Here is a 12,767-nt window from a genome sequence, read left to right as displayed (position 1 = left end):
ATAATTGGAGACAGATAGATAAAACAACTTTATACCTATGCAGTTTGTGGTGCCAATTATGGTAAAATACTGATAAATCACACTAGAAAGCAGCTTCCTTTAAGTTGCCTTGATAAAACCCCAGTGCTACCAAAGAGACACCAAGATATAGGCTTACTTTAAAAGGTAAACTACCTTCGAATGTATAAAAATACATCTTGGGGCGCCTGGGTGGCACAGCGGTTAGGCATCTGCCTTCGGCTCAGGGCGTGATCCTGGCGTTATAGGATCGAGCCCCACATCAGGCTCGTCCGCTATGAGCCTGCTTCTTCCTCTCCCACTCCCCCTACTTGTGTTCCTTCTCTCCCTGGCTGTCTCTATCTCTGTCGAATAAATAAATAAAATCTTTAAAAAAAATACATCTTGATTCAACTAAGTTTGACACTCTTGGAATTTTTGGTAAAACACAAGGTGGATGGGGCGCCTGGGTGGCTCGCTTGTTAAGCGTCTGCCTTCGGCTCAGGGCGTGATTCCAGGGTGCTGGGATCGAGCCCCGCACCGGGGTCCCTGTTCTGCTGGGAAACCTTCTTCCTCTCCCACTCCCCCTGTTTGTGTTCCCTCTCTCGCTGGCTCTCTCTCTCTCTCTCTGTCAAATAAATAAATAAAATCTTAAAAAACAAAAACAGAAAAACAGAAAAACCACACACACACAAGATGGAATCTCCTGGTGTTCAGTGAATTATTAATTGATATTTTAAAAAAACTAGACTCTGTGTTCAGGTAAGTTGAGTGGTGAAGACTTCATAGAAAAGACTGTCCTCATTTTAAAGAGCACACTTGGGTGTGTATCTATAAATTAAGGTACCTTAAAACATATCATGCCAATTTCATTTTTATGTAGACCATGAAAAATTGGTGTTTTTTTACTGTAACATTTTATTCCATGAAATGTACAAAATGATGTTTTAAACTTTATAGGGAAATCACTAGTTCTAAAAACAAAATTATAGCTTCAATGAATTTTAATGACGTTATTCATATGCCTCCTTAGTATCTTGTTCAGAGGGCATCGATGGTAAGTGATCATTTAAATAGAACATTCAGTAATTAAAGGGTTAGAATTGGCCATTCATTAGTGGATGTTGAGAAAAGGCCAACTATTGTAGCTTACCTTTTCTCAATTGATGCCTTTAGAATTTTAAAGCTATAAACCCTGAGACCCAAGCTTAAATTGTGTCTTTCTTTTATTCCCTAAATAGAGTAGTAAGTAAATACTATAAGTTTAGCTCCGATGTTCAGCATGGCAGAGTGTGAGAACTGTGTTAATAGAAACAAGATTACAGAGAAATTCATTGAATAACATTGATTCAGGGACTAATATTGCTGGGCACTGGGATGTATTAATAATAGATGTGGGGGTCTGAGAAAGTTATATTGTATTATGTAGAAGGGGCAAACATAATTCATGTAAATACTTGTCATTGATCCGCTCACTAGATCATGGATGTGTGGTCTGGTCTGGACTGGACTTTGAGCTGGTCACTGGGAATATGGAGGACCACTATGCATCGGAATCTGTAGTGGTACAGCTAGACTACTTTGGGATTGGTCTGATGCCCAGAACTGTCAGTGCCATACCCCCGTTAGATGCCTGGGCTGAGCCTGGCTTCTGCCAGAATTTTGTGCATGAGTCAGGAGGTACCTGGGCCAAAGGTATACACCTTGATCGTCTGAGGGTTGGTGCTGATATTTTTCCTGTAGTTTCTTCCTAGACATAGCTGTATCTCTATTTTCTCTGTTCCATATGCTCTAGAAATTATAGACAGAAGAAGGCTTTTCATTTTTTTTTTCTTTTTTTTTTTTTAAAGATTTTTTATTTATTTATTTGACAGAGAGAGAGACAGCCAGCGAGAGAGGGAACACAAGCAGGGGGAGTGGGAGAGGAAGAAGCAGGCTCATAGAGGAAGAGCCTGACGTGGGGCTCGATCCCATAACGCCGGGATCACGCCCTGAGCCGAAGGCAGACGCTTAACCGCTGTGCCACCCAGGCGCCCCAGGCTTTTCATTCTTGTACCAACACAAGATAAAGTTTAAAAATCTGTTATTTAATTGTAAGTGTAAAAAGTAGTTTGAAGGTAGATGTAGGGTTCCCTAGCAAGGTAGGTGGGAATGAGATGGATAGAATTGAGAATAGAAATTGACCTGATAATGGACTAGTAGAATTGTAAGTGTTTCTAGTTTTGATCTCATATCTTAAGCATAGAGAAATTACCATTGTTTCCTATATAGATTTTACAAAAATTATTTGTTCTTTTCTTCCTCCCCTGTTTATAGGTGCTACTTTTACTGACTGGTTTACTTCTTATGTCAACAACGTTGTATCAGGTGGCTTCCCAATCATCAGAGACCAAATTTTCAGGTATTTCACTCAGGACTTTTTGAATTAAAATGATTGTAAATCAGAAAAAACCATTAGTTACACATCTTGAGATGAAGTTTCAAAAGAAGGCAAATAACAGGAACCTCTTGTTATCTTAAATTCCACTGTGTTATTCCCACTTTAAAGCCACATTCAAATACTTGAATAGCCAGTATTTTTCTTATCTTGAAGGATCCAGAGGAAAAACTGATTTTGATTTCGAAGTTATGGCTTTATGGTATAGTTTCTTTTTATACATAGTTTCTTTTTTGGGGGGGACGACAGGCTGTTTGCCATTTAATGGATTTATCATGGATAGCAAGTCAGTAACTGTTAACTCTTGGCAGATACTATTTATCATCTGTAAATGAAACATCCTGGTATTATAGATAGTACTAGAGGTAATATTGGTTCATAGTAGCCTGGTTGGCAGAAATGATAGATTAATTATAAATTAGAGGTCTCTAGAATAATATACCAACACACTTTATTGTCAGCGCCACTGTTGATAGGACTGTCAGATGTCCCAAAAGTTTCCTGGCTTTAAAAACTGAGATAAGCTCTTTTTAGTTTAATTGTTGAATCATTATTTGAACCACTGATCACTGAGCCTTGATGCTGTCATTACTGATCTGAAGTCTTCAAGCTTTTCTAGTTTTCTTGTAATTTATAATTTTCTTCTAAGCTTCCTAGGACTATATTTTTAAGTTCCCAAATATGGTTTAAATTTTTGATTGTAAGGTGAAATATAAGCTATTTTGCATTGTCTCTTGAAATCTCTTACAGACTTGAAGTTAGTTGATTAAAAAATGTTTAATGTTTTAAACTTATCTAGATATGTTCATGATCCAGAGTGTGTGGCAACAACTGGGGACATCACGGTTTCAGTTTCTACATCGTTTCTGCCGGAACTCAGCTCTGTCCATCCACCCCACTACTTCTTCACATACCGAATCAGGTGAGAGATGTAAATGGGGTACAGCCTGTGGCTGTGTCATTTTTGCCCCCTTTGACATGGTCATCAAACACATTTTGAAAAACAGCTATTTGCTGAGGTGTGGAGGAAGGTGGATAACAAAATTTTTTATCGTCTAGTATAATAATATATACTTTTATAAGTGTAATTTTATGAGCTAGTATAATCTGGTACCTTGAGTTTATAGTAACCTCCAAGTGACTTAAGTTATGTCTTGCACATGTACTGTGTTTAAAGAATTGTGCCTGTACTTTGTGGGGTGGACAGTAAGTTAGAATCATCAGGAAAGCTCTCTATGAGAGCTGTATTTAGAAGCTATCAAATTGTTCAAGATAAAACCATGCATTTTCAGTTTCATTTAGGCTGCCTTTAGTCAATAAAAGCTCTAATAAATATTTGTCAGGTGCTGCCTGTGTATCAGCCATGGTGTTAAGCATTGGATTTGGTTAAATAAAAAACATATTAAATTTGCTTTAATTAGAAGTACTCTGTGCTATGACATAAAGATAACTCATTCCTTTAAGGAATTAAGGATACTTTGTTTTTAGATATATTTTTATATATTTTATGATATATTACAGACATTTTAGAAATACATATACATGCATGTATACATACTGCAAATATTTTTGCTGTGTATTCTAACCACGGAGCATCCTAGGATTTCGGTATTATATGCTGCCTTTGATACGTCCAGTTACACATGTGCAGATATTTGTTACTTTAATTGTTTAATTCAGATCCTAAGATTGACACATGCTTAGAGTAATAACACCGACACTTGCTTATAGGGTACTTCAAATGAAAATAAGACAGCAGATTCCTAGAGAAAGGGGGAAATAATAGTACTGGGAAAGAGTCAAGGTGTAATCCTAGTAACTGACTGGTGACATTTTTCTCTGAGCTTTCTAGAAGTTAATGGAAAAAAGGGAAATGTCTTCAGACTCAGTTTTTTTAATAACAAATTAAAAAAAACAGAATTTTATTTTTAAAGATTTTATTCATTCATTTGAGACAAAGTTACAGAGAGCATGAGCAGGGGGAGAGGCAGAGACAGAGGGAGAGGGAGAAGCAGACTCCCTGCTGAGCCGGGAGCCCAATGCGGGGCTCAATCCCAGGACCTAGAGATCATGACCTGAGCTGAAGGCAGATGCCCAACCATCTGAGCCACCCAGGTACCCCAAAACAGAATTTTTTATTGCTCTGTATTCTAGAAAGCATTTCATACGTTGATCTTTATTTGAAGAGCAAAAAATTATTATCACCAATGTGTTCATAAATTTTTATGTTCCCCATTCTATTGTTGATTCTCACGGCAAGTCAAGTGCGCAATTGAGTAAGGCATTTCTGTACGAGAGTCAAGCTAATCAGGCCCGTATCTTTGAGAACTTACAGAAATAGATGGTTAACCCAGTCTTTAGTCCAAATATTATAGCTCTTAAGCAAAAGAAACCAAATCAGGCCAGATTTGTGTCTCTACCACCCCATTCCTTCTCCAGGATTGAAATGTCAAAGGACGCGCTTCCTGAGAAGGCTTGTCAGCTGGACAGTCGCTATTGGAGAATAACAAATGCTAAAGGTGATGTAGAGGAAGTTCAAGGACCCGGAGTAGTTGGTATGTGTGTAACTCAGCATTTGTGTTTGTAGGGCAGTCGCCTCTAAGACGTTTTGGAGAGCATGTATGTGACCTACCGCTGGGAAAAGGCACGGCGTAGTTAGTGGACGAGACTGTACTTTTGTTTTAAAGATCTGTTTATTTATTAGAGCAAGAGTGGGGTGAGGGGCAGAGGGAGAGGGAGAGAATCTCAAGCAGACGTCCCGCTGAGTCTGGAGCCTGACACGGGGCTCGATTTCACCACCTGTGAGATCATGACCTGAGCCAAAATCATGAGTTGGATGCTTAACCCACTGAGCCACCCAGGCACTCCAAGACTGTGTCTTTTAATAGCTGCGTTTACAGTGCGAGGGGTATCATAGACTCTGGGCTTCTTGTAACTCCAATACTTTGCTTCATAAATATAATGTGTAAAGATCGTTATTCTATTAGTTTAGTACCTTAAACATGAACTTTTCTAAAATTATCGCAAACAGTTATTCAGGGATTGATTTTCCATTCTGTGGATCACCTGAGTTCCTTGTTCACTTCTTAAGTTCGTCATCTTTTTTAGCTGGATAATTATTCACTGTCATACTCTGCAGGGTTAGCTGGCATAGGGCAGAAGGGGAAAATAAATTTCATGTTGGTCATCTTTTTGAAATTTGGGGGAAATGTTAAAATCAGTAGCACAGATTCTTACTTGTGGATTTCAATCATCATTAGCTCTGATTGTCATTGACCATCAGCTTTTTAAAAGATTTTGATTATCAGGGCACTTTAGATTTTTTTTTTTCTAATTGTGCATTTACTTTAACATAGTTTACATAATCTCATAGAAGACATTCCTTATTTATTGTAATGAAGAACTGAATTTTATACTTTGGTTTCTTATTACTGTTTTCTCTGCAGGTGAATTTCCAATCATCAGCCCAGGTCGGGTATATGAATACACAAGTTGTACCACATTTTCTACAACATCAGGATATATGGAAGGATATTATACCTTCCATTTTCTTTACTTTAAAGACAAGATCTTTAATGTTGCTATTCCCCGATTCCATATGGCTTGTCCAACATTCAGGGTGTCTATAGCCCGATTGGTGAGTTAAATTTTCCTCTGGGACTGATTTCCATGACTTTGTAGAATTAACTCCACAGAGGGATTTTGTTGATTAGCCAGACAGATGGTTTATAAATGGTGTTCCAGAGAACCCTAGAGATTCTGAGGAAATATCGTGGGGGGGGCCATGTGAATATGTAGGAGTGGTGGATAATAAGTAAGCTAGACTCCATACACTTTTATCAGAGTAACTCTACTATTAGCTGTTTTTGTTTGGTTTGTTTTTAATAGATGTCATTTTTTTTTTTTTGAGCAGTTTTAGATTCACAGAAAATTGAGCAGAAGGTACAGAAATTTTCCAAATACCCCCCACCCCCTGCACACACAGGCTTCCTCATCATCAGTCTCCCACCAGAGTGGTGTTTTTGTTATAGTTGATGAACCTACATTGGGACATCATAATCACCCCATATCTATAGTCTGCATTAGGGTTCACTCTTGCTGTTGCATGTTTTTTTGGTTTGGACAAGTGTATAATGACATGTATCCACCATCATAATATCACGTAGAAAGGCATTGGTATTAAAGGTTCAGCCTCTTTTCCACCGTTTCCAAAAAAAGTTCTGTGGCCTAATGAGAAACACCACACTAGACCAGTTAGAATAGGCTTTATTTTATTCCATTAAGATTAGAAAAGCAATTTCTTGCAGTGTTTTTGCTAAAAATCCCAATTTTGTAAAATAATATAAATATCCTAGAAAGAGACTACTAAAAGTGCAAGTCTACCCTTTAAATCCTCTTTGTAGTCATCTCTCTTTGGGATCATTTCCTAAGGCAACTTAGGTATAATTTTTAAATCTCACTTTGAGGATTGCTTTATGATAGTGTCAGTCCCCCAGTCTTATGGATTATAAAATGATTAAAAGAGACTTATGAGGCTCCAGCTATACAATAGGAATAAAATATGACTCGTATACCCAGAATGTGACTGAGTGGTAGGTGTTGAATGTTCAGAAAGGGCCCTCTGGCTCCTGGGAAGATGGACATAGGATTAGTCTGACCCAGAGCTGACACATTCCCAACCCCCGTTTGGAAAGAGAAGGATGATATGAGACTTGAGGCCACTTTGCTTGCATGTCTAGTAAAAAGGATCTACGGTCTGGGTTTGGAAGTGAAGTTTAGCTTCCCTCCCAGTGCAGGAATGCTTTCTACTGTGTATTTCCAGTACCAGGAATTTGTACTTCTTGTAACAGTCTCCTGTTTTTGACTGGTCCAGTTTCTGTCTGAGATTGGTATCATCCATGAATGTTTGATACAGCTCATTAGTGAAGCCATCTGGGACTAGAGTTCTCTGTGGGAAAGTTTGAAATAGGAGTTTAATGTATTTCCTACTTCGTCTTATTTCACTTTCGGTCATTTATGTCTTTCAAGGAATTTGTCCATTTTGTCTAAATGTTGAATTTATTAGCATAAAATTATTTATAATTTTCCCTTGATATCCTTTTAATGGCTGCAAGAACTATAGTCATATGTCCTTTTTTGCTCCTAATAATGGTAATTTATATCTTCCATTGATGAGTTTACCTAAGGGGTTATCTCTTTTGTTAGTCATTTGAAAGAACAACTTTGGGTTTCACTGGTTTTCTCTATTGTTTGCTCATTTTCTATTTCATTGATTTCTGTGGTTTTCTTTATTTCTCTCCTCCTCCTTACTTTGGGGTTCATTTGCTTTTTTATCTAGCTTCTGAAGGTAGAAGTTTAGATTATTGATTTTAGGCCTTTCTTTTCTCTAAAGCACTGTTTTGGCTGTATTTTATAAATTTCGATATATTGTTTTCATTAACATTTAATTCAGGATATTGTGGGATTTCCCTTGTAATTTAATTTTGATCTGTAACTTTTCTAGAATTGTGTTAAATTTCAAACATTTGGAGCTTTTCCAGTTAACTTTTGTTTACTGATTTCTAATTTTGTTATGGTTAGAGAACTCACTGTGTAATTTCAATCCTTTTAAAGGTTTTACGTCCCAGCATTATGGTCTATCTTGGTAACTAATCCCTGTGTATTTGAAAAGAATGTATACTCGGCCAATTGTGGGAATATTATCCTATAAATGAAAGTTCAAATTGGTTGACTGTTTTCCAAGTCTTCTATATATTAACTGACTTTTTTTTTTGTCCTTGTTCTCTGAAAGATAATTGTTGAAATCTCCAGCCATAATTACAGTTTTGTTTATTTCTCTTTTTAATTTTATCAGATGTGCTTCATGTATTTTGAAGCTCTATAATTATACGCAGATATGCTTAGGATGATTATGTCTTTTTAATGAAGTGCTTTCTTTTATTATTATGAAATCTCTCTCTTTGATAATATTTCTTGTCCTAAAATTGCTAATATTCCTGACCTAAAGTGTGAAGAATGTTGAGCTTTGTTTGGGCAGGCAGTTAAGTTACTATGGGGTCAGCTTGATCCTGTTGAGACTTGTTTTTAATATTTGTTAGGGTGGGTATAAAGTAGTCTTTAATTTAGGACAGCAGTTCTCAAACTTTTTGATCTCATGGCTCCCTTAAGCTTTTAAAAGTTATTGAGGACTCCAAAGAACTCTTGTTGATGTGGGCTATATCAATATTTATCATGTTAGAAATGAAAACTGAGAAATTTTATAGTATTTACTTACTCTTTTTTTAAAGTTTACAATTTTTAAATTTATAATTTTAAATTATAATAAACTCATGACATGTTCAACCCTCTTAACTATGTTCTTACTTATTTAGAGTTTTAATTTCCTCCCAACCACAAATAAGCATATAAAATCTTGACCTGCCCTGTGGAAAATGTTTCTCCCTCTCAAGGATGAGATATCAATAAAAAGAAATGAGAATTCTGGACTTACTTCTAATCAACATGAAAGAGGCAGTGGGGATTGTATTCGTATGGTGTTGTATTTGTATTGTACCTTTCCTGTTGAAATATTAGTTTTCTTGATATGGAAACTGAATTGTTCTCCTTTTTTGTGCCCTAATGGTATGATAATTATTGTACTTAATACTTCCTTCTGCTTTATACTTTGAATGTCACTACAAGATATACTTTGGTTGGTCTTAAGCCTTTTGTTGCTCTAGGTGGTTCGTTGTTTGCTTGTGGACACTTTAGAGGTTCCTGCTGCTTATTTATTTCCATTCTTCTCTGTGTGTGCCTCTTTCCCTCTGCTGCTTCTGTATGTACACTTTTATCTGAGATCATCAGCAGTTTCCCTCTTGAGCCACACTGACTTCTAAGTAACATTTTTTCTGTTTTCTTCTTCAATAAGATGACTAATGATCATACTACCTGAATTTAATGTTTTAGGATTTCCTGAGCCTTCCCCCTTGCCCCTTTTGAGCCTTCTACTGAATTTTAAAGTCTTCATTCCCCAGATTTAAAAAAATCAAACAATAAAAATAATGGAATATCATGTCATATTTATGTATATTTTCTCTGATTGTTGTTAATGTTGTTGTTATTAGTGTTAAAATAAATCCTAAATGACAATCCTTTGACAGCTCCTAAAGAACAGTTTTTTTCTCCCACATTAATTAATTTGCTTGCTCAACAAATATTTATTGAGTCCCTGCGAGGTGCTGGGGGAAACGCAGTGAACGGTACAGCCAGAGTCTGCCTTCGGGGACGTACCGTACAGCGCGCTGAGTATAGTGACGACTGCACTGCATATGTGAAAGTTGCTAAGAGAATAAATCTTAAAAGTTCTCATCACGAAAAAGCATTCTGTAACTATGTGCAGTGACAGATGTTAAGTGGACTTACTGTGGTGATCATCTTGTAATATATACGAATATCAAATAATTATGTTGTACACCTGGAATGAATGAATGTAATGTTGTATGTCAATTATACCTCAATAAAAGAAAAGAAGAAAGTTGAGGAAATTAAAAAACAAAACAAAAAATACCTCTGCCTTGAAATTTACATTCTCTTGGAAGAGACAAGGGTAGCAAGTAAACACTACCTAGTTATACCAAGTAGTAGTAAGTGCTCTGGAGAAAAATCAGAGTAAAGGATATATAAGGAGTGCCCTCTTGGGTGGTTCTACTATAAAGATGTGTCGGGAAAGGCCTCGCCGACATTTGAGTTGAGACTTGAAAGAAGTAGAGGGAGCCAGGTGGATGTATGTGGCAGAAGGATGTTCCACACAGAACAGCAGGTGCGAAGGCCCTGGAACACTTAACATTACATAAACCCGCTAATGCTTGGCATGTGTGTAGAGCAGCGAGGAGGCCAGGGTAGCTGGAGTGCAGCGGCCAGGGGAGAGTGGTTAGAGATGAGATCAGAGGGGTAGTGAGTGCTGGATACGGAATGCCATAAAGACCTCCGGAAAAGGACTTTTGCTGACAAACATATCCCATGTTTCCCAGTAGTTCCCACATCACCAGTTAGGCGCTCCTTGCTGCTCAGAACTCTCTCCAATATAGCGACTCCTCTCTTTGAGTCTTCAAATGTATGAGAGAAGAATTGACAGCAGAGTAAGTCAAGACTTAGAGACACTGCTTAAGCAGAATTGAAGTTCCCATGAGATGTTGAGATACTGCACGTTCCACCTCCCTGTTGCCCTAATTCTGAGAGCCTTCAGCAACGTAATTTCAAAGTAGAGGCTGCCCCTGGTGGTTGAATTGAAATGATGTGTCTTTGTAGGAGTTCAGTAGAAGTCTATTAGACCTCCGGACAGTACATAAAAGTTACCAGTAGAGGTCATACCTTAGTAATATTTGTGAGTCCTCTTTTCTGTTGGCATGTAGATTAATAAAGAATTGATACTTAATACCCTAAAATAAATCCAGTAAAATTTTATCTCGGGTTGTTATAAGTGGTCTGTTGGCTGCCTTGTACAAAGTACCAACTACCATATAAAATAGAAGTACGGTATTAATGAAATAGATTTACCATTAAAACCACATTGAGCCTTTTAAAATGTGATATATGTTATATACACTGTAGAATCTTGCATCAGCATGTGGATTTAGGAAAATACACGGTTCAACTGTATAAAAATTCCTATTTGGCATGTACAGTTGTTATATTCTAGGTAAATGAGAATTTGCATAAAATAAGTATTAAAAAAACTGATGGAAGTTCTTATCAAAAGATTGTTTTCTCTTTCAAGGAGATGGGTCCTGATGAATATGAAGAGATGGAAGAGGAAGAAGAGGAGGAGGAGGAAGACGACGACGATGACTCCGCGGATATGGACGAGTCTGACGAAGATGATGAGGAAGAGAGACGGAGGAGAGTCTTTGATGTCCCCATTCGCAGACGCCGCTGCTCTCGCCTTTTTTAGGGAGGCGGTGCTGATGGAAGCGCTGGCGTGAATCCAGTTGTTAAATAGATTTCCCAATAATGTAAATAAGGAAATTGTTCTCCGCATATAGCAGGAAAGCTAGCATGAAATACTGTTCCGGGCCCTGGGTTCTATGCGACACCGCGTTACGAATTGGATTGTTTTGGTTTGCTTTGTATTTTTGAGGTAGAGGGGGAAATGAGAATCTTTTTTTTCTTTCTCTCTCTTCTAGAAGTCAGAGGGAGAATAGTTCTCTAGCTAAAGAACAGACATTTCTTTGTTTCAAAATATTTTATACTTACACAAATACGGAAATGGGAGGGAGTTGAAAACTGTAGCAGAAATACCTACGCAAGGATAGAGAGCAGCTATGTGACTGAATGATTCTGTGAAAAGACTTCTTGCAGTTGCGAAGTATTTAGAAATGAACAGAATTTGTAATTAGGCTAATCCATTTAGTGATTCCTATATATTTTGTACTCACAGGGAACTAACTGATTAAATAGCTTGAATGCTAGTTGTTTGTCCTTTCGTAGACAATCTATCCTTGAATTTAAAGTTTTCATCACTACAACCTTGAACTTAAAAGTCTTCATCACTATGACCTTGGCCTTGCATTTAGCCTTCAACTCTACCAACCTTGAATTTAATTTAAAATCTTCAACATGACAACCTTGAATTTAATTTAAAGTCTTTAACGCTATGACCTTTATCGTATTGTTCACAGATGCATCATTTTTGAAATGTAGTGTGTAAAAGTATGTATTGTATTGTTTATTAACAAGAGTCTTCACAATGTCTCATGTAGTCTAAATTTGTAAATACCGCTTCTGTTTTGTTTCTCCTTTATACACTTGACTGTCTAACTTTGTGATAAGTGACATGAATTTTATGTTAAGATTAAGTATGTTTTCCTGAAACATGGATTTTTTTGTAATTATATAATTGAGAGTTTGGAATGAAATCCTCCAAGTGGCAAAAAACTCATATTTTAAAAACGAATTTTGGTTCTGGCCCTGTATTTTGTGTAATTGCCTATTTTCTGTAAACTAATATTAATCAGCCTTTGTTGTTAGGTTGGAAGATGAAAATGAAATTCACTGTCCTGTTACAAGAGGCCCATTCAAAGTTATTTCCTGGCTTTGACTATACCCTGTCATATGCTCTACCTTCATTTTCCCCAAGAATACTTTTTTTTTTTTTTGAGATTTTATTTACTTATTGCAGTAAGTAATGCCCGACATGGGGCTTCATCCCAGGACACTGGGATCACGACTTGAGCCAAAGGCAGACGCCCAACCAACTGAGCCACTCAGGCGCCCCAAGAATACATTTTTGTAGGGAAAACTGTAGGAAGAGGGAAGGGTATATGGGGTTAAGCAGCTGCCCCCAGGGACCATGAAG

General features: G+C 37.2%; 1 protein-coding gene across 1 annotated transcript in view; it reads left to right on the top strand.

The window, feature by feature from the left end:
* Positions 1 to 12,365, top strand: part of FBXO3 (F-box protein 3) — a 31,898-nt gene extending 19,533 nt beyond the window's left edge. The window contains exons 7-11 of the mRNA XM_002917496.4: positions 2,314 to 2,398; positions 3,234 to 3,356; positions 4,874 to 4,989; positions 5,881 to 6,071; positions 11,190 to 12,365. Coding sequence (XP_002917542.2) covers positions 2,314 to 2,398; positions 3,234 to 3,356; positions 4,874 to 4,989; positions 5,881 to 6,071; positions 11,190 to 11,363 — 689 coding nt within the window. The 3' untranslated portion in view covers positions 11,364 to 12,365. The remainder of the gene's footprint in view (positions 1 to 2,313; positions 2,399 to 3,233; positions 3,357 to 4,873; positions 4,990 to 5,880; positions 6,072 to 11,189) is intronic.
* The last annotated feature ends 402 nt before the right edge of the window (positions 12,366 to 12,767 follow it).

The sequence above is a fragment of the Ailuropoda melanoleuca genome, chromosome 16 (assembly GCF_002007445.2).
Source record: "Ailuropoda melanoleuca isolate Jingjing chromosome 16, ASM200744v2, whole genome shotgun sequence".
NCBI classification, from domain to species: Eukaryota; Metazoa; Chordata; class Mammalia; order Carnivora; family Ursidae; genus Ailuropoda; species Ailuropoda melanoleuca.
This window is presented reverse-complemented; position numbering and strand designations above follow the sequence as displayed.